Here is a 25,985-nt window from a genome sequence, read left to right on the forward strand (position 1 = left end):
CACCTTCAGCACCATAATTAAGCCAACCAAGCCCTTAGCATAGACACAGTTAGGTGGCCAGAAGAATTCTTTTATCAATCCAGCTACTGCTGCCTAGCAAGGTGGATTTCTTACACAGAGACAGCAAAACTCTTTCCGTCAATGTAGGAAGCGTCTACACTGCAATGCTACAGCAGCATACATGCAGCACTATAGTTGTGCCATTCTAGTCCCCATAGTGTTGACATGACCTGAGGGTCTGTAGGAGGGAAGAGGAAAGTACTGTATTGACTAGATTCCCACTCTTGTACTATAAAGCTGAAACCCAAGACAGGTCCTGTGTGTTTAAAATAATTATCCTTTCCCTGGGAAATTCCCGGGATTTAGTGTTACAATTCATTTTCCTTCCAAGGTGACACCATTTCCAGTGTGATCTTGCCAGGGAGAGAAAGGCTCTTTTGGCCTCCTCCAAGGCTGCAGCATCTCTCTGCAGTTTGGGGTCTTCAGCTGATCCTGGATAAGGGCAGACAGCAAGTTTTGGCTATGGCTACACTACAGCTTAAGTTGACATGAGTTATGTCGCTCGGGGTGTGAATTAGCCACCCCCCAACTGCCAAGTTACACCAACCTACATGCCGGTGTGGACATGTTGGCGGGAAAGTTTCTCCTGAAGACATGGCTGCCGCCACTTGTTGAGGGTGGATTACTTAAGTTGGCGCGAGAACTCTCTGCATCGGTGCAGCTACGCTGCTGTAAGCTCTCTAGTTAGCCATACCCTTTCAGCCTTCTGTCTTCCTGCTTTGTTCTACATAGTTTGCCACTGTGACCAACAGGACAGGGGTTGACTTAGATTTAAATCTTTTCTAAAGGAGACAAACGTAGCACCAAAGACATAGGCAATACAGTACTGCTCAGACTATACAACTGTAAACATATACGTACATTTATATATATTATAATTATATATATATATATATATATATAAATATGAGATAATATGCACGCTGAGGTATACATAAAGAAAACCCATGAAAATACAGCCCAAATCTGCCTGAGAAAAAAAACTATGAGGTCACTTATCTTATACGAATAAGGAGGATGTATAAGGACCTGATAAATAGGACTATGGGCAGAACAATTTGTATAGTGGGGGTGCTGAGAGCCATTGACCCAAACTGTAAACCCTGTTTATGACGGAAACCACCTCAAGCCAGGAGGTGCAGCAGCACCCCAAGTTTCATCACCTATGGCTAGGAAAACAAGCTTATGTAATTTAGTGTTTATTTTAAAATATGGGCAGTTTAATATCCTGCCCACACTGTGTAAAGCAAACTGTTAGCCTACACATATATGTTAGGTGTGGTATACACTACATTAATGGGTATTATGTGCATGGTATTAACATAATATACAAGATGTGTGAGGTTATGTTAATTGAATGTATTACGCTCTTCCATCAGTTCTGTTCCCTTTTGCTAAATATCCCGTAACACTTTGCAAAGCTGAAGTCAGCTTTGGCTCCAGCTGATATGAAGTCTGTCAAAATTCAAGATACATTTGTTCTATGTCCTAGTACAGCGACCTTCAAGGGTAACTGGTTTGAAATGTAATATCCAAAACAGAGATAAGAAAAGTACAGAACAAAATGGTAAGTTAAGGAACTGTTACAAACTGGAGGGTTGGATTTCAGTGACAAAGAGAGGGTTTTGTAACTTGTAAAACCACACTATAAATATACCCAGTTTAAATGCATATTTCCAAAGCACACATACTATGTAAGGTGACCATGCTGTGAGATAAGAATTGCTTCCTGGAAGGAGGGCACGTGTCTCCTTTTTGTACTGTATTATTTTGTCTTTAGACAATAATTGGTCTTCAGACAATAATTGGTTATTTGGTCTCGAACATTTTTAATATCGAATCAGAAGTGTCGTCAAAATCAACCAGCTACATATTAGCAACACAACCACATTGTGTGACCCAGTTACAAAACAGCAGTGGTTGATTTGATTAAAACACAGAGTGGTCCTGCAGTGTAGGCAAAACTGAACCAGGCTCCCAAGCAATGCTGAACACCCAGGATTAAACTGGGTTTTAAGCACATTTAAGCACATTGAGATCTACTGTGTTGTACCACAATACGGTGGCTTTCCACAGCGTAGACTGGATCCCTAGAGGACATGCTTCCACCGATGTACTTGCCTATGCAATTTTAAGGAAGCTCACACTACAGCCATTTAATTTATGCAAGTAATTGGACAAGCGAAAGTATGCGAGTAGCCAGCAAACTGGGCTGCAAAGGGAAATATCCCTACATACTTCATTCCTTTACCGGGTTTGCTTGAAACCCACTTGCTCAGACAAGAGCTAGCCAGGTACAGGGTAAGATTCACGCCTTGGAGAGCTCCCTAGTTTTAAGATACACATAACAGATTCCAGACCTATATCATTTTTTCTTCTGAAGCTCATTTTTCATCTTGAAACACTGCCAATACGTCATACTAAAAATACTTTTAGAACAGGAACTGTTGGAGGAGAATAATATCAAAATATAAGATAAATTAAAAACCCAGGACGCTCTCAGCATGCTAGGGCATAGGGATAAAACCAACAGTAGCTAGGAGTTCCCAAGCTGTCTTAGCCATTGACTTAGGAGACCAATAGAGTTCATTTGGAGAGCAGAAAATGTGCATGATCAAAACACTAGGTATGCTCATGTAGGTGGAAAGCAAAGGAGGCCCCAGACTTAGTGAAGGGCAGAGGTAAACCAACAAAGAGTGACAAAACAGAGACACTATTCAGCAGGGTTTCCTTGTTCAGGAAGAATCCAGGAACACACTACTCCTATGTTTCTGTGCCCAATTTCAATCCTTGTACTCATGCATACTATAACCAGAGCCCTGCACCTACTGCAATTCCACAGTTGGAGAATAAATCCAGATCAGTAGAGTTGACTAGCAAAAATAAGTGAAGATTAATCACAGTTAACTCATGCGATTAACTCAAAAAAATTAATCGTGGTTAAAAAAAATTGACCGTGATTAATAGCGCTATTAAACAATCGAATAGCGATGAAAATGTATTAAATATTTTTGGATGTTTTTCTACATTTTCAAATATAGTGATTTCTATTACAATGCAGAATACAAAGTGTACAGTGCTCACTTTATATTATTTTTATTATAAATATCTGCACTGTAAAAGTGATAAAAAGAAACAGTATTTTTCAATTCACCTCATACAAGTATTGTAGTGCAATCTCTTTATCAGGAAAGTGTAACTTACAAATGTTACACAGATTTTTTTGTTACATAACTGCACTCAAAACCAAAACAATGTAAAACTTTAGCGCCTACAAGTCCATTCAGTCCTACTTCTTGTTCAGCCAATTGCTAAGACAAACATGTTTGTTTACACTTACAGGTGATACTGATGCCTGTTTTTATTACAAAAGTACTGAAAGTGGAAGGTATTTGCATGGATCTTTTGTAGCCCGGTTGTTGAAGGTTTCTGGTCGATTTCCTAACATCTCTATGTTCTTCTGCTTGGGCACAATTCAGAGGCATGTTCCATGCTGTTTGCTCGTTAAAATAATTGTTATTAATTTGTGACTGAATTCCTTGTGGAGATTGTACGTTACTGTTCTTTTTTACCCCATTCTTTATTTCATATTACGCAGTCTCGGCAATGATCGCACATGTCATTTAAGAACATTTCATGGCAATTGACATAACCAAAGAGATCAATGTGAGATTTCTAAAAATAGCTCAGCTGACCAAGGTTAGAATTGAGTACATCCAAAATCTGAGAGGGATGAGGTGTGGAGCATGCTTTCAGAAGTCTAAAGAGCAAAATCAGATACGGAACCACGAACCGAACCAACCAAAAAGAAAATCAACTTCTGCTTGTGACATATGTCAGTGATGAATTGAACATGTGTCAGTCCACTGTTGGTTGTTATCGAGCAAAACCTTATCAGCATGAGTGTCTCTGGAATGGTGGTTGTAGCATGAAGGTAACATTGAATCTTACGCATCTGGCATGTACAATCTTGTGCGCTCACGTACACTGTCATGCGATGCTGTTTCATTTCAGGTGACACTGTAAACAAGAAGTGGGCAACATTATCTCCTGCAAATTGCAACCAAACTTGTCTGTCTGAGCAATTACCTGAAGTAGGACTGAGTGGACTTGTAGACTCTAAAGTTTTACATTGTTTTATTTTTGAATGCAGTTAATTTTTTGTACATAATTCTACATTTGTAAGTTCGACTTTATCATGATAAAGAGATTGCACTACAATACTTGTATTACAAATATTTATGATAAAAATATGAAGTGAGCATTGTACACTTTGTATTCTGTGTTGTAATTGAAATCAATATATTTGAAAATGTAGAAAACATCCAAAATATTTAAATAAATGGTATTCTATTATTGTTTAATCTCATAATCACGATTTTTTAAATTGCTGGACAGCCCTAACAATAAGCTATTTAATTAAAAAGATAATGCAAGCTTCTAGCCACATATTAGAGAAGAAAAACTTCCACACTGTAAAACAAATGCAAACCCAGGCAGCGTTGTCTTTCAGAGCCTGCTAAGAGACAGCCTTAAACACCTCAGAGGATGAACTGTCCCATTCATCTCAATGAAATGTAAAGTGGTTGCCATTATGATTCAGAGGTCTTGTCTACACTGGCAAGTTTTGTCGATGAAACTAATGTCGACAAGGAAAAAAAACAACAAAAGTAAAGTCACCAAAGCATGTCTACATTTTCTCCCTCTGTTGACAGATCATGTCCACATTCGACAGCGAGAGCAATGGACAGAGGATATGTATCCCACAGTGCCTGGCGACACCATCCATTGCTAAGTGTTGTAGGAATGCAGAAACAGAGTGCGACGCATCCTGGGATGTGCAAAACGTACCATCATCATGCATCGCTCTGTGTCCCACCCCTCCAAAGGTTTCTGGCTTCCTTTTGTGCCATTTTTCCAACTGTCATTCTTTTGTAGTGCTTGCCAGCATCGGCAGTGAGAGAGGTTGAATCTCTCACTTCTCTCCTATGCATTGTTAGCTGTCGTGAGGACATTGTGCATGGTAGCACAGTTATTTGCAGAGTTACTCGCAAAGTTAGCAGAGGATGAATCACAGGCACCAGAGTGTGACATGGATGACAGCAACTTATCAGTGCTTTGCGCATTCACAGAGCAGCTGCATACAGTAGACCGTCGCTTTTGGGCTAGGGAAATGAGCACTGATTGGTGGGATTGCATTGTCATGCAGGTGTTGGATGACGACGAGTGGGTACAGAACTTTAGACTGCGTAAAGCAACCTTCATGGAGCTATGTGCTGAGCTGTCCCCTGACCTGCGGCGCAAGGACACCAGATTGAGAGCTGCCCTTTCGGTAGAGATGTGTGTTGCAATCGCTGTGTGGAAGCTGGCGAATCCAGACGGCTACCGGTCAGCTGCAAATCAATTTGGAGTAGGAAAGGGCACTGTTGGGGCTGTATTACTCCAGGTGTGCAGGGCAATAAATCGCATCTTGCTGCACAGGACTGTGTCTCTGGGAAACGGGCATGAAATAGCAGACGGCTTTGCAGAGATGGATCTCCCTAACTGTGACGGGGCGATTGATGGCACACACATTCCAATGTTAGCGCCTGACCACCTTGCCTCTGAATACATGAATAGGAAGGGATTCTTCTCCACGGTGTTGCACGCTCTTGTGGCTCACCGGGGATGTTTCATGGACATCAATGCAGACTGGTTTGGAAAGGTGCATGATGCACGCATCTTCAGGAACAGTGGCCTGTACAGAAAGCTGTGGCCAGGGACTTTCTTTCCAGACCACAGGTTCACAGTGGGGGATGTGGAAATGCCCATAGTAATTGTGGGAGACCCGTCGTACCCCTTACAGCCCTGGCTTGTGAAACCTTACACAGGGCACCTGGAGATCAGCAAGGAGCATTTTAACAACAGGCTGAGCAGGTGCCACATGGTAGTCGAATGTGCCTTTGGCCGTTTGAAAGCTCACTGGAGGTGTCTCAGTGGCAGGCTAGACCTTACTGAGGATAATATTCCCATGGTCATAGCTGCATGCTGTACTATGCATAATCTGTGTGAATCTAAGGGTGAAATGTTTGCTCAGGTGTGGAGCACTGAGGCAGAGCGCTTGGCCGCACAGTTTGAACAGCCAGATGCTAGAGCTGTCAGAGGAGCCTAGAGGGCAGCTATTAACATCACAGAGGCTTTGAGGAACCACTTTGACAATGAGGGTCAGTAACACGTCTGCTTTGGAGTTGCTTCCCTGGTGCATCCATGTACAACTTTGGGGCCCAAGATCCATGAAACACAATGCTTTAGAAGCCTGTTCCCGAGAGTGAATTGATTGCTATATGCTTCTGTAGAAGACAGAATAAAAATGCTGTGCCATTAAATACCTTAGCCTTTATTTACTGTTAAAAAGGGTAAAACCTCACAACTGTGTGTAACTACAGTTATCATTTTGCAAGCTGTGAGGGGGGATGGAGTGATGGGAAAACTCAGGACTGCTGTGAAGTGAAAAGGAATGTGTGGGCATAGAGACGGGTGGGGTTGGCAAAGAATTGTGCATCTGCATGTGCTGCAGTGGAGATCGACCACAGATCTGCTCAGTCTGCAGCTGTATCAAAGACTTGAGCATCTCTGTCTGATCCTCCATAACTTTTCATCCGCTCTGTCGCTTGCCTAGCAAAAGCAGCATTGTCTTTTCTGTCCTGCCTTTCAGCACTGTTTCCTTTCCCTGGTCTGTCTCTCACTGCGCTGCAGCACCACCCAGAACATGTCTTCTTTGCTGCGCCTAGGGTTTTTTCTTATCTGCCAAAGTTGGTCCATGGGGCTGCGTGGTGTGTTCTTCAAGGTCTGTGCTGAACAGAAGAGGGGTTGTTACATTTCAGCAAATAACTGAAACATTTTAGTAAAAAAGGCATTTTGCTAGTAGAAATCACTTTCTCTCTGAGACTCTAGGAAGACACACAGTTCTGCGAACACCCCAATCATGGTGAGTGGCAGGAAGGTGGTTGTGCGTACAGACAAAAGGTCATGACTTGCAGAGAGGCTTTGCAGGGATCTCATTCTAAAATTATCCCACACTTTTTCACAGGCGGCCAACCTGGTGGCTGACACCTCGCTACTGCAGGTGACCAGAGAAACCAGGGCACAGCTGCTGAATGCTTGCAGCTTTCACCCCGGTCTATATGCAGCTCAGTTATCTGCTGCTTTGGTCCCAGCTCAAGTGATTGCTAAATGGCACGGTACAGTTTCCTACAATGGGGGAACTAACAAGGCTGCAATTCCTTGGAATCTGCAGCAGAGGCTTAACAAGTACCTCTTTGAAACTTTCCAGAGCCTCTCTCTGGAGGATTCCCTGTAGGTCTTACTGTCCATCGACACCCTGCTGACAATGCAGATTATCTACACAGGGCAATGTCCAGCTCACAGAAAACACTACCTGCCTCCCACTTTTCGATTTCCTACACAAACCACAGAAACTTACCCGGCATCTCATCTGCTTCTGGCTCCCCATCGAGCACTTCTGGAGTGAAGCAAAGTTCCCGGCTGCCTGCCCCACTGGGAGCACCACATCCTCTTCTAGCTTGACTTCTTCATCCAGAATTTCAGCCTGCAGGTTACCTCCTCTTTCTGCTGCCTGCAAAGTATCTACAGGGCTATCGGTGATGGAGGTGGGGTCACCACCGAGGATAGCATTCAGCTCCTCATAGATGCGACACGTCTTAGGTGCACCACCAGAGCGATAGTTCGCCTCCCACGCTTTATGGTACACTTGCCTCAGCTCCTTTATCTTTGCTATGCACTGCTGCATGTCCCAACCCTAGGCACAGCAAAGAAGACATGTTCTGAGTGGTGCTGGAGCGCCATGAGAGACAGACCAGGGAACGGAAAGAGTGCTGAAAGGCAGGACAGAAAAGAGAATGCTGCTTTTGCTAGGCAAGAGACAGAGCGGATGAGAAAAGTTATGGAGGATCAGACAGAGACAGACCTTTTCACATAAGCCTTGAGAAATTTGCTCACATATGTCCTGATTCCTATGGGTCACTTGCAGCTGCAACTGAACAGACTCCTCTCCCCATATACTGATCAGATCCAACAACTCAGCAGTAGTCCAAGCGAGAGCGCGTTTGGTGAGATAGCCAGCCATGCTCACCTGGGAAGCTATCTGGGAAGCAACAAGCAGGAAATGAGATTTAAAATTCCCGGGTCTTGCATGGGGGAGGGGTGGGTTGGCTACAGGGCAGCGGAGTTCAAATCACTGACCAGAGCAGCTGCATGGGAATTATGGGATACTTTCTGGAGGCCAATAAAATCGAAAAAAAAACTCAAAAAAACTGTAGTGTCTACACTGCATGTTTGTCAACAATAAAGGGAGGGGAAAAGACAAAAGTCTCTCACACAGGTGGAAGGTTTTTGTCGCCAGACTAGGCGTTTTTTCAAAAAAAGTCACATTGCAGTGTGTATGCTATCACTGTTTTGTCACCAAAAGCCAGTTCTGGGGGACAAAACTTGCCAGTATAGACAAGCCCAGTGTAAAACATTGGCATTGTTAACTATTTTACTACTAGTCATAAGAGTGCAATAATTCAGCAAATACACACATCTATTGTTGATGGATGAAGAGTGGATGTTTTGGATGCCACCAGTTGCATCCAGTGTCGTTGAGCACTAAAGCCTTATCTACATTAGAAAATGTACCATTCCAGCTTGAACCAGTGGGATTACACCCGAGCAAGTTACAATAGTGTAAAGCATTCATGCTAGGCATCCTGTTTTGGAGCCACAGTGAGCACTGCATCCACAGACAGAATACTCTCTGCAAGCTTTCCAAGACCTATGAATTGCTGCAGAACTCCTAGCACAATTGTCAGCAGCAGGCACATGTCTATTTGCACCTGTACATTACTTTTTTTGCCCACAGTCTGTCAAGACTGGTTCTGAAATGCATGAGCACTGCTTACATTGAAATGGTCCAGGACTGGGCCCTGCTACAACCTCATGCTACCAATACCAATGGCACAGGAGAAGCTCCAGCCCCTCCCCAAAAGCTGCTGCTGCATCATTATGCAGAGTTGCACCTCCACTGGGTGATGGTGCTTGAGGAGATAGAGAAGATTTTTAGTTATTTTCATTTAATTTTTCAGTAGGTTTTTGTGAGTTTTATTTTGGCTTTTTTGGGTTCTTCAGCTTCTTTTTGTTCTTTATTTTGTCACTGGACAAATGCTTTCTCTTTCTTTCTCTTGTGTTTCCCTCTGGGTGCCAATGATGGGAGTGATCCGGACTCCTCCCGGCAGTTCAGTCTCATGTCCCACAATGCAGCGGGGTCCTGGAAAGAAGGGAGAGAATCCTCAGGAGAAGGGGTAGGGTGATGAATAGTTGCTGGAGCACCAGGTGGTGGCAAATGTGTTTACATAAGGGCAAAGATAACCTTGCTTGTATCATTTAATTAATGAGCCTACGCTATTTAAATATCTTTATTAATGACCTGGAAGAAATTAAAATCATCACTGATAAAGTTTATAAGTTACACAAAGATTGTAGGAAAGTAAAGATGAGGACAGAGCGATATGACCACTTGGTGTCAGGAATCGGGGCTTGCAGCAGAGCCAGTCTGCAAGCAACCTAACACATACAGCTGGCCTGAGGTAGGCTGCCTGATTGGTTGAAGAGTCAGCAGACTGACTCTTAAACCCAGCAGCAGCAGCTTCTCAAAGCATTTGCCCTCACTTGTGATAGCTCCTGCCTTGGACCCAGCCTTGCCTCATTCCAGGTAACCTCCCTCTGAGCTGCACAAGCAAATGTGCATTTCAATATGGCCAAATATAAAGTCATACATGCGGGAACAAAGAATTTAGGCTGTACTTACAGGATGGGGTACTCCATTCCAGGAAGCAGCAACTCTGATGTGGCAGCCATGGTGAAAAATCAACTGAACATCAGCTTCTAGTACAATGCCATGGCCAAAAGGGCTAATGTGCTCCTTGGATGTACAAACGGGAATATTAAATAGGAGTAAGGAGGTTATATTAGGTGATTCCCCCCCCCACCCCCACTGATATGACTGCTGCTGGAACAGGGTGTCTAATTCTGGTGTTCACAATTCAAGAAGGATGTTAATACATTGGAGGGGGTTCAGAGAAGAACCAGGAGAATGATTAAAGGATTACAAAACATGCCTGATAGTGACAGACTTTCTTTATGCTAAATAGATTCAGCGTCTTGAAAGTTAAGGGGTGACTTGATTACAGTTTATAACTATCTACACAAGGAACAAACATTAGATAATGAGCTCTTCGGTCTAGCAGACAAAAAGATAACACAGTCCAATGGCTGGAAGTTGAAGCTAGACATATTTAGACTGGAAATAAGGCTTTTTTTTTTTTAAAACTGTAAGGATAATTAACCATTGGAACAACTTACCAAGAGCTGTGATGAATTCTTCATCACCGGCAATTTTTAATCAAGACTGAATGGCAGCAATAGGCTGCCGTAAATTTAGACAGAGCTGTCTAAATATAACACTAGTGGCCACTCCAGCCCCCGCAGTGGCCCAGGATCAGGTGGATGAAAGAGTGGCCTAAAGCTACCTTAGCCCTGCTCCACCTGGGTTGAGAGGTTGGTGCTATGCCTTTTAGAGGCAGAGCACAGGATCTTATCCCCAGTGTCCAGTCACCCGTCCAGGAAGGTGAGGGAAAGAGGAGAGGCATCCCCTCTTGCATCAGAAGATGCAGCTACCTCCGAACTGCCCAACATTTAAACTGTCACCCACCTTCCTTAATGTCAGAAATACCAACTTTTCCCTGCCCAGCTGTTGATCTCCAGGTTCCCCTCCATCCATAGTTCAGCTATTGTATCTTCAATACAAAACTTAGCCAGACATTTAAAATGTAAGGGTATCATAAACTAAGATGTATTCAGTATATTAAAAAAAACCCTCAGACACCACAAAGAATAGTGTATGGGGTGCATTATCTGTTTTAACAGCATAGACTGGGGGAAAGTGCACTGGATTAAGTCAAGAGACTTGAGGTTTTCTCCCAGATTTATTACCAGTTTGAAGGGTGACCTTGCACAGGTCACACCACCCCTGTGCCTCAATTTCCCCCTGTAAAATGGAGACAAATACCATCTTTTGTAGGGCCCTTTTAGAGAGATTTTCTTCTGTACATCTTAAGGACCTAGATGTTGCTGAATTAAACTAGAGCTAGAACTGAATTGCTGAATTAAAGTTTACCTGAATCTGCAGCAGAAATCACAGGGCCTTGGCACAACAGTTTCAGCTTGCTGCCGAGTCCCAATTATAACATTAGTATTTACTGGAAGACAAGCCACTAAGTTAGGTATTTACCTTGATGAATTTTTCTTGAGGACTAGATAATGCACCGGTGATCAGGTTAATTTGGGTATCTGCTGAAAGGTGGGAGGTAAGTGCAAAGAGAGAAAAATATGGAGAAAACCTACCCCGACTGGAATGACTACTTTGAGTCACTCTGGAACTGCATAATATAGTTTCCTTGTTTGCTATCTTAAGCCCACACCCATCTGTCTCCAATAAACTACACGCAATTGTTTCATTTTACAGTATTGCTGTAACAAGATCTCCATTTCCTCATCTCCAACATTTGTCATAGTAATGTTAGGAAAATTTACTACAACAGAGTAGCTGCATTAGGAAAATTTACTACAACAGAGTGGCTGCTCCCCCCAGAAAGTTCACCTGTACATTAAAAGCTTTTAGGTGAAAACAACTCAGACCATCTTCACCCAAAAAAGGTCTAAACCACAATTTCCATACATTAATTTAACATCTTACGTGTTTATCATATCCATGTTCAGCTAACTACAGTACAGACAAAAAAAAATACTTATGTAAAAGCAAAAGAAGAAAATAGCACTGTAAAACATATATTCCCCCGGATAGCTGTAAAAGTACTAAGGGAATTTGGGGTTAATTTGTTCCAGACATATTGGGAACAGTTTTATCATAGCTAGAAAGCGAATACAATCTCCATAACACAGAAAAATAAATTTGTTATTTAAAAGTCCACAACTCTGGGAGTAAAGTGTGGCCAGGCTACAGCAGTGATGCAATCACCTGAGTGATTAGTCATTTACTTCTTATTCTATGCTGTTTTAATTTTATTTGAGGAGAGGGACAAAGGCACTACCCCATTTACTCAAAGCCCAAAAACTTTCTCCGGACTCCAACTTTATGTTTTTCTTTTTTGCTTTATTTTTTTAAAAAAAGCTAATAATTTGGCAACCCCACCCTTCAGTATTTATGCCATTACCTGTCTCTATATTCCCTAGGTCTTCTTGCCTCTCAAATACATTACTATGTAGATTCCCAAGATCACATGAAACACCCCCCCACCCTTCTCCCTTCTTCTCCCTTAGAGTTGCTACTACTACCACCAATAGTAACATCTTTTGAACTGCAAACAACATTTGCTGCCCCCTCTTCACTATACAGTCCAACAGGTTATTAACACAAGAATCCAGAACAATAACTAAGCTATTGAGTAGAGCTGGACAGGAATTCTCCATCAAAATATGTTTTTGATGGAACAAGAGCAGTTTCTGCACAATCGGTTTTCCCTGGAAAAGTTTTGAGTTTACTGAATTTTTTTTTGGATTTTCCACTGTTAAGTTAAAAATGAAATATTACATTTTGGTTAGTGTCAATATTAATAGGTCTCACTTGAGCTGATGCAGTGCCTCATTGGAACTGTAGATCTGGTACCTCACACTCCCATTCCCCTCTATAGGCCAGTCTCCCTAGCTGAACCACCCATAGTGCATACAGCAGCCTCCCCTCCAACTGAGCTGCTGCAGTGCATTATGGGAGTCCCAAAGGGGGAGTCGAGCCCACACAGGAGAACAGAGGGACAGGGCATCCAAACTGCATTTCCCATGAAGCACTGCAGCAGCTTAGGGGGACACAGATTAAAGTCAAATCAAGCCAAAGCCCAAACTAAAAGTTTTGACATCTCCAGATCGCAATTTTTCACAATGCTTGCATTTGAATATTTTAACTTTTCATCCTGATTCAGGATCAAAATAAATTCTGAAATATCCAGATTTAGTGCAGGGTGAAAATTATGAGAATAGTACAGCAGGTCAGATCAACGTTTCATATATTTTTAGGCTGGAAGGGACTGTTAGGTACGTCTATAGTACGAACTTAATTTGAACTTATGTTACTCGAATTTTCGGAAACAATTTTATACAATCAGTATTGTGTGTCCCCACTAAAGTGAGTGAATTCGGTGGAGTGCATCCACAGTACTGAGACAAGCATCAAATGTCAGAGCAGTGCACTGTGGGAAGCTATCCCACAGTTCTCAACACCCATTGGAATTGTGGGTTAAGCTCCCAGTGCATGATGGGGCAAACATATTCTCGTGGATGTTTCTGGGTGTGTGCCGTCACTCGCTCATCCCTCCGTGAAAGCTATGGCAGATGCCATACTGCCAGCAGACGGTGCAGTGCGTACACCACCTGCCTCCTGGTACTATGAATCCACCTCGCATATCCTCATGTCTATCTACTCTTTTATCTAACCATTTCCTGCCTTTTTTCAGCTACTGTGAACCGAGCAGCACAGCTTCCGCCACAAACTCTGTTCTCCTGCTCTTGCATCGTTAGCTCATTTTTCCATGTTATCTCTCCTGGGCTCCCATGGAAGCTACAGACAGCAACAATTCTCTGCCTTTTTTTGGCCATCGTGACCTAAGCTGCACAGCTTCCGCCGCAAACTCTGCTCACGCTTCTGCCACAAACTCTGCTCTCCCGCTCCTGCAACTCTAGCGAGCTTCCTGACTCCGTGAAAGCTATAGAAGACAACCATTTACTGCCTTTTATCAGCCATCTTGAACCGAACATGCCTCCTGCCTTTCACGCCCTTTTTTCAGGATTACCCATGCAGGCACCATAGTGCGGCAATTATGGAGCCCACTCAGATCTTCGCTCCAGTTTTGACCACTATAAATACCTCACGCATTATCCAGTGGTATGTGCAGTACCTGCAAAACCAAGCGAGGAAGCGATTACAGTGCAATTACTATACTGATGAGGACATGGAGACAGGCGTTCCTAGAAACATGGCGTGTGGCGATTGGGAGATCATGGTGGCATTGGGCCAGGTTCACGCCCTAGAACACCGATTCTGGGCCTGGGAAACAAACACAGACTGGTGGGACCGCATAGTGTTGCAGGTCTGGGATGATTCCCTGTGGCTGCAAAACTTTCATATGCATAGGGCCACTTTCATGGAACTTTGTGACTTGCTGTCCCCTGCCCTGAAGAGCAAAGACACCAAAATGAGAGCACCCCTCACAGTTGAAAAGCGAGTGGCCATAGCACTGTGGAACCTTGCAATGCCCAACAGCTACTGATCAGTCGGGAATCAGTTGGGAATGGGCAAATCTACTGTAGGGGCTACAAGTAGCCAACGCAATCATTGACCAGCTGCTATCAAAGGTAGTGACTTTGGGAAACGTGCAGACCATTGTGGATGGCTTTAATGCGCTGGAGTTCCCTAACTGCAGCACGTTGCTAGATGGAACGCATATCCTTATCTTGGCCCCAGCACACCAGGGCGGCCAGTACATAAACCACAAGGGGTACTTCTCCATGGTGTGTAAGCACTGGTGGATCACAAGGGACGTTTCACCGACATCAGCATGGGATGACCGGGAAAGGTGCATGACACTTGCATCTTCAGGAACTCTGGTCTGGTTTGAACAGCTGCAGGAAGGGACTTACTTCCCAGACCAGAAAATTACTGTGGGGGATATTGAAATGCCTATAGTTATCCTCAGGGACCCAGCCTACCCCTGAATGCCATGGCTCATGAAGCCGTACACAGGCACCCTGGACAGTATTAAGCAGCAGTTCAACTACAGGCTGAGCAAGTGCAGAATGGTGGTAGAACGTGCTTTTGGACCTTTGAAAGTGCGCTGGTGCAGTTTACTGACTCAGTTAGATCTCTGCGCAACCAATATTCCAATTGTAATTGCTGCTTGTTGTGTGCTCCACAATCTCTGTGAGAGTAAGGGGGAGACATTTATGGTGGGGTGGGAGGTTGAGGCAACTCGCCTGGTGGCCAATTTTGCACAGCCAGACAACAGGGCAATTAGAAGAGCGCAGCAGTGTGCGCTGCACATCAGAGAAGCTTTGAAAGCCAGTTTCATGACTGGCCAGGGTACAGTGTGACAGTTGTATTTGTTTCTCTTGAAGTTACCTGCCCCCCCCATATATATATGAAAGGAAATAAAGTCAAAATTGTTTAAAAACTGTTATTTATTATTTGTTGCACAACACACTGAGAGAAATCCAAAGGTAGACTCGGGGGGTGTGGGGGGTGGAGGGAGGAGGGAAGGACAAGTCCAGAAACCAAATCAAAAGTCTGCATATGCCAGCTTTCTGCTGCTTGAGCGATCCTCTGGGGTTGAGTGTGTGGATCCCCGTAGCCTCCCCCGTTATGTTCTTGGGCGTCTGGGCAAGGAGGCGATGGAACTTAGGGAGGAGGGAGGGTGGTTATACAGAGGCTGCAGCGGCAGTCTGTGATCTTGCTGCCTTTCCCGCATTAGATCCACCATACAGAGGAGCAGGTCAGTTTGCTCCCCCATGAGCTTGACCATAGCGTCCTGCCTGCTCTCATTGTACGCCTCCCTCCTCTCTTTGGGTTCCTGTAATGCTTTACGGGACTCTGCAGTTGTTTGCCTCCACGCATTCAGCTGGGCCCTCTCAGTGCAGGAGGACTTAATAAGCTCAGCAAACATGTCGTCCTGAGTTCGTTTTTTCTGCCTTCTAATCTGGACCAGCCTCTGGGATGGAACATTTGCACCTGCGGGAGGAGAAAAAGGGAGGGTAATATTTTAGAAGATACATTTCAGAGAACAAAGGGGACACTTTGGTGTGAGTAAGCCATCACACATGGCCAGGCAATAGAATTCAGCCTGCAGGCAGCCTAGGGGCATGCGGGGTTCTGCTTCTTCTACATTCATTTCAATGCTTTCAAACTGCTGGGCCCCCTTTCCCATAGCAAGCAATGCCTGGTGGGTTTGCCATATAAAAGGAGGGCCTGTGGGCTCTCTGGGATGATCGCTTCACACAACAAACCCCCTTCCCCCCCTCCCCCGCTCCTCCCCGCACGGCTCTGATGAGGCTCTGAGCAGGGATGAGCCCTTTAAACTAAACGTGAACAGCCCAGCACGGCTGGGTTTCCCTGCCCCCCGCCACGTGGCTCTGATTAGGCTCTCACTCACCAGAAGTACCTTCTCCAGGGTCATGGTCCGGGAGCCTGCCTTGGGAATGGGGGGAGGTTATTGGCTCCAGCATTACGAATTGTTCCTGGCTGGGGGGAGGAAACGGATTCCCCACTTGCTGCCTGTGCACTGTCCTCCTCCTCCTCTTCTTCATCCTCCAATGACTCTTCCTCCTTGCTCCGTGCAACTGCCCGCCTGCAGGTGTCCACAGAAAGTGGTGAGGTAATGGTGGCATCACCCCCCATAACTGCATGCAGCTCATGATAGAAGTGGAATGTATGTGGCTGTGACCCAGAGCACCCATTCGCCTCCCTGGCTTTTTGGTACACTTGCCTGAGCTCCTTGATTTTTGTACGACACTGCTCTGTGTCCCTGGAGAAGCCTCTTTCTGTCATGGCCCTGGAGACTTTAGCATTCCTTTTTTGGGAACGTAGTTCTGTCATAACAGACTCGTCTCCCCAACATGCAATGAGATCCAGTACCTCCCATTCAGACCATGCTGGAACTCGTCTGCAAATCCAGGACTGCATGATCTCCTGTGACGGTGGACTCTGCATGGTCACCTGTGCTGATGGTGACCAAACAGGAAATGAAATTCAAAAGTTCCCGGGGCTTTTCCTGCCCACCTGGCTAGTGCATCGGAGTTGAGAGTGTCATCCAGAGCGGTCACAAGGGAGCATACTGGGATAGCTCCCAGGGGCCAATAACGTCGAATTGCGTCCACAATACCTTTAACCTGGGATTGCGATCTCGATTTAAGTGCTACTCCACTTGCTGAGGTGGAGTACAAAAACTGCATTAAAGAGCCCTTTAAATCGAAAAAACTGGTTTGGTTGTGTGAACGGAATCATTTTTTTTAAAATTAACTCAGCTAATTCCGAAATAACAGCCTAGTGTAGACCAGGCCTTACATTGTCTATTCTGACCTCCTGTATATCACAGGGTGTTAAATTTCACCCAAATACTCCTATATTAAGCTCAATGACTTTAGTTAGAGTTGAGCATTTGAGTCCTCAGGAGACTCAACTGTTGTGTCTGCCATAGGCAGAGAAGAGAGACCAAGGTACCACCTAGGCCTCAACTATGGCAAGGAACTGATTAGGTGAAATATGCCCAGCAGGTCCTAGCAGGCAATCCACACTGAAAAGGAAGGCAATCCTTGCCCCAAGATCCCTGACAATCTAATCTGGAGGGAAATTCCTTCTTAACTCCAAATCTAAACATCGGTTTAATCCCAAGCACTGGGAGCAAAACATACCAGCCAAGTATCTAAGAAAGAGGATTCTCTGTATCACTTAGGACCACTGGTCCATCTTGACCAGTGTCTCATCTCCAGCTGTGATCAGTCTCTGATGCTTCAGAAGAAGGCAAAACAAAACCCAGAATACATCAGGCCAAGTGTGCATCCGGGGAGGGGTGGGGGGGAACCTTCCTGACCCTGGAGATGACCCACAAACTCTGAAGCATGAGATTTGTTTATAGTCACTGTCTGAATGCAGAGCTGCAAGTGTTATGAGCATGCTGAGGGTAATGCCTGCAATCCTGTCCTCCCCACGTCCATGAAGGAAAGGAAGGGGATGAACCAAGGAGATTCCAAGGCTGGAAGGGACCATCATGACCATCCCAAACACCCCCTCCCGTCATGGGCCATAAAATTTCTCCCAGAAACTGGATTAAAGCATAACTTTTAGAAAGATATCTAGTCTCAACCCAATGACTAAGTTATGGTGCTTATGCCTCACATTGTAAGGCTTGTTTTCCAGCCCCTAGATCATGGTTGTGGACCTCCTTCAAACTCTCTCCAGTATTTCCACATCCATGTTGAAGAGTGGACACCAGAACTGGACATAGCATTCTAATAGTGGTCTTACAATGCTGTGTACAGAGGCATGATCACTTCAATCCTTCTACCTGATATTCCCCCTTTTTATACATCCATGGATCACATTAGCTCATTTTGCCACTGCATCACTGAGCAGTCATGTTGAGGCAATTACCCACCACAACCCCTAAGTCCTTCTCCGAGTCATTGCTTTTCAAAACAGAGACCATTCTGTAGGCATATCATGCATTCATTGTCTCTAGATGTATTGCCCTGCATTTGGTTGTATTAAAAATCTTTTTATTGGATTGTGACCATTTAACTAGGTGATTCAGATCACTCTGTAACTGTAACCTGTCGTCCTCATTATTTAATTTTTACATTTACACCAACTTTGCAATCAGATTTTTCTATCATTGTTTAGATCATTGATAAAAATATTGAAGTAGAAAGCAGTAAATACGGATCCCAATTCGCTTTGGTTTAGGAAAGCATAGCGTTTTTAGACAAAGGACAAAACTTCAAAAGGAGCTTCAACCTGGCCTCCGTTAGGGTGGTTAGAGCACTCACCTGCGGAGTGGGTCCCAGGTTCAACTCCCTATCTAAATGAAGCACAGCACAGGGCTACTGGCTATTCTTAGGAGGGGAAGAGGTCTGTCTCTCGTGTTTCCTCATGAAAAAAAATTCAGAACGGCTAGCTTTCATTTTAATGCAGAACAAAGCAAAGGTCTTTTTTTTTTTTTTAAGAAATCAAATTCTTGTTTTTCCATTTAGCCATAGTGAGCAATCATAATCTGCGGCTGTAGCTCCACAGAAGTCTCACCTGCAGAAATTGCCTCAGAGATGCACTGTTTAAATGTATCTCCTCAGCTTGTCTACAAGCTGGGCTGGCTCCAGGACTCCCATTTCAGGTTTTGTAGCTAAACACTAAGGTATTAGCTGAAGATATCTCAGAGCCATTAGTAATTATCTTTGAGAATTTCTGGAGGGTGAATGAAATCTCAAAAGGCTCGTAGCTATCTTTAAAAATGGAAATGAAGAGGACTCATGGAATTATAGGCCAGTCAGTCTAACTTCACTATCTGGGAAGATATTGGAACAAATTATTTAACAATCAGTTTGTAAGCCTCTAGCCGATAATAGGGTTACAAGGACTAGCCAGCATGGATTTGTCAAGAACAAACCATGCCAAGCCAACCTAGTTTCTTTCCTGACAGAGTTGTTGGATTCGTGCAATGACATTCAATAGGCAGCCCGTGGACCAAATGTGGCCCGCCAAGCCTTCTTGCGTGGCCCACCAGCTCATCCCACAAAAATGTTTATAATTAAATTCACAAACAGTGGTGTGCAGCCTATCATTTGCCTAGGACTTCCTTAGTAACTTACTAGATCTTAAGTACTCACGATAGCATCAGCTACAATTGAGCTAGGATGCTGCCTGTTTTTGCATTAGTGATGGAAATGGAACCAAAAAATGAATGTGAGTGGGGGTAAACGTTGCAAAGTTGACAGCAAAAACCGAGCTTTTAATGTAAACTGGATTTTCTCTTTATTATGCCATCTCATTTAAACACAAAATCTTCGTGTTTAACATTCCAGACCACTGTGTCTGTCTGTAAGGTTGTCAGCGTGAGGCACCACTTTAAATCAAAGCACAGTAACATCAATGCGGCCTAGTCTCCTGGCAGTATTGGAAGACATGACAAAATTAAGTCTTCATATCACACTTCAGATGTCACTCTCACAACGTCAGGGACTGTACAGGCAAAAGCAACAGCTGCTTCTCTTTGGATAATGGTGCTACTAGCTAAAAAGAAAAGACCTTTCCTGAATGCCAAGCTTGTGAAGGAGTACATGGAGGAAATGCTAGTGGAGCTTTTTGCCAGAAATTAAAAACAAAAATAACATTGTGAACCACGTGATGCAAGTTCCTCTGTCTGATTCCAGGGCAGTGCAAAGACAGGAGGTAATTTACAAGGATAGTTTGTCAGCACTGCTTTCTGATTTAAAAAAATGCCAAATACATGTCTCTTGAAGTGGACAAATCAAGCGATTTAAGTGACACTGCCCAGCTAGTGCTCCTTTGTTAGCTTTTATGATGGTGCAATTTTCAAGGAAGAATGTTTGTGCTTAATACCTTAGGAAACCTACATCACAGGAGAGATCACTACATCACAGGAGAGATTTGAAAAGGTAAAAAGGCTTTACTGAAAAATATGGTTTAGAAATTTGACCTTGAGGAAAGATTTTAAAAACTGGGCATTTAAGTCTTGTTTTTAAAGAAGGAATATCAGAGCATGTACACTCAAGCTACTTGCAAGGAATCTCCACTTCCTCTTTTTTCCAGATATTAGGGAGAAGGACAACAAGATCAACAGTGGAACCTAGAAGAAAACTAAGGTCAAGCTCATTTGCTCCTGGATTTCTCACTTCTCTATTTGCCAAACCTCAGGGACTCTCCGTTGAGAAAGTTGCATGGGCTTAACTGAAAGTATGATTTTTTAAATGACTGAATTAAACCAGTGCAAGGGACTGTGTGGACATTCTTGTTCTGGTTTAAGGAAAGTTTAATTCAGTTTAGATAAGTCTATTTGCAGGGCTTTGCCTACAGACAAGTTGCACTGGTTTAAAACAAAACAAAAAACAAATAAACCCTTGTCCAGACATTCTTAAATTAAATTAAAGCTAGTTATATCAGTTTAGCTTGCACCTCTAAGTTTACAGGCATAAGCTAAACCTGATTTAAGCCTAAACCTGGTTTAAACCGAAGTAAGTGTCCACACATAGGAGGAAGACCTGTTGAAAGACTCAGGGTCAGGATAAAAGGGGTGATTTCATGGTAGGAGTCCAACACAGATTACCTAACCACGAAGAAGAGGAGGATGAGGCTTTTTTTTTTTTTTTTTAAAACTACTAACAAAATCATCCAAAGAACAGGACTTTGTGGTGATGTGGAACTTCAGCTACCCAGACATCAGTTGGGAAAATACAGCTGGCACAGATTATTCAACAAGTGTTTGGAATGCACTGCAGACAACTTTTTCTTACATAGGGTGGAGAAAGTGACTAGGAGAATGGTTGTTCTAGATTTGATGCTGACAAACCTGGAGGAACTAGTTGACACTCTGAAGGAGGAAGGCAGCCTGGGTAAAAATGATCATGGGATATGACAGTTATGGATTTTAAGGAATGGTAGGAGCAGAAACAGCAGATTAAAGAAAATGGAATTCGAAAGGTAGACTTTAGCAACTCAGAGAACTGGCAGGTTAGATCCCATGGGAAACAAGTTTAAGGAGAAAGATGGTTCAGGAGAGGTTTTTGGTTTTTTTTAAAGGGAAAAAAAAAAGATATTACTATGGGCATAAGCACAATCTCATTGCACAGGAAAGATTGGAAGTATGGTAAGAAATCACCCTGGCTTAACCAGGAGATCTTCAGTAACCAGAAACTCAAGAGTGCTGTAAAAAGTGGAAGCGAGGTCAAATTACAAAGAACAAATTAAAAACAAAACAAAAAACACAACCTACCATCACAAACACATAGGGACACAACTGAAAAGACGAAAACACAAAATGAGATTAAGCAAGAGGGCCACAAGAAACCATTTTACGGATACATTAGAAGCAAAAAGGTGGCTTTATTTACACCACAAACTTAGGTCAACACAAGATGGCTGACATCAACCTCATTGTGCACCTGTCTACATTTAAATTTGTCATCCACTGATACAAGTACCCCTTTAGTGACACCACCTCCCTGAGCGGCATTGACTTCAATACATAGACACTGATGACCTATGTTGACCCTGACAGTCCTCCAGCAGCTGTCCCACAATGCCTGACACTGATTGCTCTGGTCATAACTGTTAACTCCACTGCCCATGGGTCACAGAGACCAGAAGTCCGTCCCCCCCCCCACAACCTCCTGTCCCTCTAAAGCTCTGGGAATTTTTAAAATGCTTTTCCTGATAGTCTAACTGAGCGAGCATAGTAGTAGCTCTCCACTGTTGTGTACAATAGCCCAGCCAACCATGCTGGCTACATGCTTCAGATACACTCTGGACTGGCGTAGACAGGGAGTATTGGATCTGCTGGAACTGTGGGGAGAATAGGCTGTGCAGGCACAGCTACGGACCATCCATAGAAACATGGACATCTACAAGCAGATTGCATGGGAGATGCAGGAGATGGGTTATGACAGGGATCAGCAGCAGTGCTGTGTGAAAGCAAAGGAATTGCAGCAGGCATATCAGAAGGCCAGGGAGGCCAAGAGTCAATCTGATACCAAGCCACAGATCTGCACTCTTTGCCAACTATGGAATGCAGCTCTTGGTAAAGACCCCATCATCACTCTGCAGACTTCCATGGATATGTCCAAGAAGCCCAGTACACAGACCCTTAGCATGGACGATAAGGAGGAAAATGCAACTGGAGGGTCCAGCTATGCCATGAACCAGGACCTGTTTGAGACTCCACTGCAGTTCAGTCAGTCCCAGCAGTTGAGAATGGGCAAGCCTGATGAAAGGGAAGGAACCTTGGGTAAGTGTGTAAATATATTTCCTGTTACAAAGATGTACTGGTGGCATCCCCAACTCAGCAGGACAGCTAATTGACTTTTCATTCATTTACTACACTCCTCATGGAGGTGATTTTTTTTCCAGTGCTGGCAGAGCTCTCTCTCCCAGTGCTGCGCCATGACCACACAAGCCACGTTAAAGCGCTGCCGCAGCAGCGCTTTAGCATTGCCAGTGTAGACTAGCCTTTAGTGTCATGCAAGACACAATAAGTGATGCCTGCAAGTCTTAAAGATATAGCAATAGAAATGAGGACTCTACAGGGACATATGAAAGATCAAGTTTATTCACCTTTCAAAACTATCACGGAATTTCTTTACCATAAAACGTTTTTACAAAACATTGACTGTGCTATTAAATATTTGAAGCATCTCAACCAAAGCCATGTTGTTAAGCAAGATTCTTTAATATTTAAGTGAATGTCTGTTAAGCTTTTATTTACACCAATTAAAGGCACTTAAGCACAGATGACGACAGAGAATGAACTTGTGTCATTCACACAGCTTTCGGGTCTGTCCCAGGATCCAGCTCTTCCCCATAATGGAATAACATACCCAGCACTATTGCTGTGTGTATTAAGTCTAATAATTATAAGATGAAGTTGTAAACAAAAATGTTGTGGAACTAGTATCTTTGCCAGGCAGAAAACTTAAAAACACAGCACAAGAAACAAGACATTCCAAAGTGGAACAGAAAGTTCTCTCGATTTTGTGTTGCGAGGTTACATTGACTTTGTATTAAAACTTAAGATTTATTTCAACCTATCATGAAATGCAGGAAGCAATTGACTAATGTGGTGTTCAGTATCTCTCTACTTTAATAAATGCATTTGACTGTGCAATCATAGTTTGAAACATTCCCCCCATCAGATGTTCCCCAAAACAAAGAAATTCACATCCCCCATGCAGACAGCCAGTTTCAACACTTGCAATACACATGTAGGAATGTGTCATTCCAAATCCAGTGCCCCACTCCCCTAGTTAAGACAACATAGTGGCAAAATTTTTTCCACCAGAGCTCTGATAGAAAAGGCTTATTATCAGAAATTAATAGTTGAGGGGGGAAAATGACAAGACAAGGGGACCTGTGAAGGATCCACTCTCTTTAGCCATCTTTATGGAACTGAGCCAGACCCCATGGGAATCACCAGGAGTCATTCTGTTGATTGTAAAGGCTTTGGATCAGAGCTTAACATGTTATGTCCTTCCCTAAAGAAATCTCTAAGAGCTTGTCTATACTGGCACTTTACAGCTCGGGGGAAACATACCCGAGCACTGCAAGTTTCAGTACCGTAAAGTGCCAGTGTACCAGCGCTGGAAACTATTCCCCTCATGGAGGTGGGTTTTTTACAGCACTGTGCAGCGACTACACAGCCAGCAGTGCTTTAATATTGCTAGTGAAGACATGCCCTAACTCTCAAATACAGAGTGCTGCTTTGCTCATTGACTCAAGAACCTTTCCTGGTCTGGAAAAAAGAAGAGGTAGTAAATAAGCCACATTTTTATTGTGAAAAAATTTGTCTAAGCTTTGTGTGGAATGCTTCTTTACGCAATTACCTATAATCTTGCTAGCCCTAAAGTTTACAGCAAATATTAAACAAGAGCAGTAAAGTTACAAAGTTAAACATTAATTGTTACATTATGAAATTCTTTCAAGCATAACTTCCTCTCAGGAATTTCTAATAACTATTAGGATTATGGTCACACAACAGATAGGTGCTTTCCATAACAAAAGACAAAGAGTCCCTTCAGAAAGAGATGCTCACTGTGGTATTTAAGAGCCAAACTAAACATGAAATTAACATTTTGCACATCCACAAACACCATGCGATGGTGGGAGGGGAGAGCAGGAGAGTGAGTTAGTTACTTTGGGAGTCATAACAGTTTCCGGATTCTGCATTTACTGCAATGTTATGGTTGACCTTTCAATGCAGTGGGGATTTTTGTGCTTATTATACTTAATATTCCCTTCCTTCACCCCCTGCCCCACTATGGAGCAAGTAAAAATGGATTTTGAATGCAGTTCAGGCTGCAACACTCCATATACATGCCAAACTCTGTCACTGTGTGTTACAAGATAAGAGAAGCTGACATTCACAGCAGTCATCAATACACTTATTGCCTCAAAGTACTGACACAACCAAAAAACATCTATGCTTGCAAAACTCAAGGATGTGTATAATCCTTTCAGTGAGCTCTCAACAAAAGACTTTTCTGGGCATTACTTAGGCGCAAAAGATTCATCAGATATCACACCAGGACATAAATAAAGCAAACAATTCTTTTTATGGTGAGGTTGTACTGAGAGGAACAATTTAGCATGTGGCAAAGATAACAACTAGCCCTCACATAGCACTTTTCATCAGTAGATCTCAAAGTGCTTTACAAAGGAGGTCAATATTATGAGCATATGAATACAAGGAAGCACACACAGAAAAGGCAGCCTTTGTGCAGAGAAGCTGAAGCGCAAGTTCAATCGTCCCAAGCAGCTAATTGTGTTGCTGAAAAATTCAAAACTTACCTGTTGTAATTTTCTAAAAAAACTGATGAAGACATCACTGTTTGTAATACTTGGATCTACAGTTACTGAAAAACAAAGGTACAGAAATCAAAGTTAATTGAAGGGATGGGAGAAAAGGGTCTGCATCTGAAAGTAAGATTACCTGCAATGCCCCTCTAAGTTAACATTTAAGTATCAAAAGACTTCTGGTAGAGCTGTCAATGAGTGCTTTAACCATCTTTTGATTTGAGCAAAGTTTGCTTTTTATTGGATGGTGGTCAGATCACTCCCAAGTCCTGCCCAGCCAAAGGCAAGTACTGCATTAGGTACATATGACGGTGGTGAAAACTGGCTCTATTGAAGTAAATGGAAGTTTTATCATGGACTTCAACAGTGCAAGGATTTCATCCCAATATTTAATATATGGGCCTAGAGTTGTGGTCATTTATTTAGGAGCTCATTTTACCAAGTGCTGAGCACCAGCAACTCCCACTAACATCATCAGAAGCTGCTGGGTGCTCAACAGTTTTGGAAGTGAGGTTATTTAAAAGATTAGCCTTATGTTTTTTTTTTAAAGTCTTGGCCAAAGCATATATTACATCAGAGGCCAAAAAATGTCTCAGCGCTTCCTATTTCTTGTAGTTGAAAGGGTTACATTTAATTTATTGGCTTATGTGAAATTCATGCACGACATATTATACCTGCACTTCAGATATATAGTTTTCCTATAAACTTCATGTGTCTTGTAACAATTCTCAACTCTCTGCTTGGAAATCTGAGA

At 43.2% G+C, this 25,985-nt stretch overlaps 1 protein-coding gene across 1 annotated transcript in view; it reads right to left on the reverse strand.

Moving 5' to 3' along the window:
- The window catches only part of SNX31 (sorting nexin 31), a 76,759-nt gene that overhangs the window by 24,671 nt on the left and 26,103 nt on the right, over positions 1 to 25,985 (reverse strand). The window contains exon 4 of the mRNA XM_075063136.1: positions 25,226 to 25,290. Within this exon, the coding sequence (XP_074919237.1) occupies positions 25,226 to 25,290 (65 nt within the window). The remainder of the gene's footprint in view (positions 1 to 25,225; positions 25,291 to 25,985) is intronic.

Source organism: Chelonoidis abingdonii, chromosome 2 (genome assembly GCF_003597395.2).
Source record: "Chelonoidis abingdonii isolate Lonesome George chromosome 2, CheloAbing_2.0, whole genome shotgun sequence".
NCBI lineage: Eukaryota > Metazoa > Chordata > Testudines > Testudinidae > Chelonoidis > Chelonoidis abingdonii.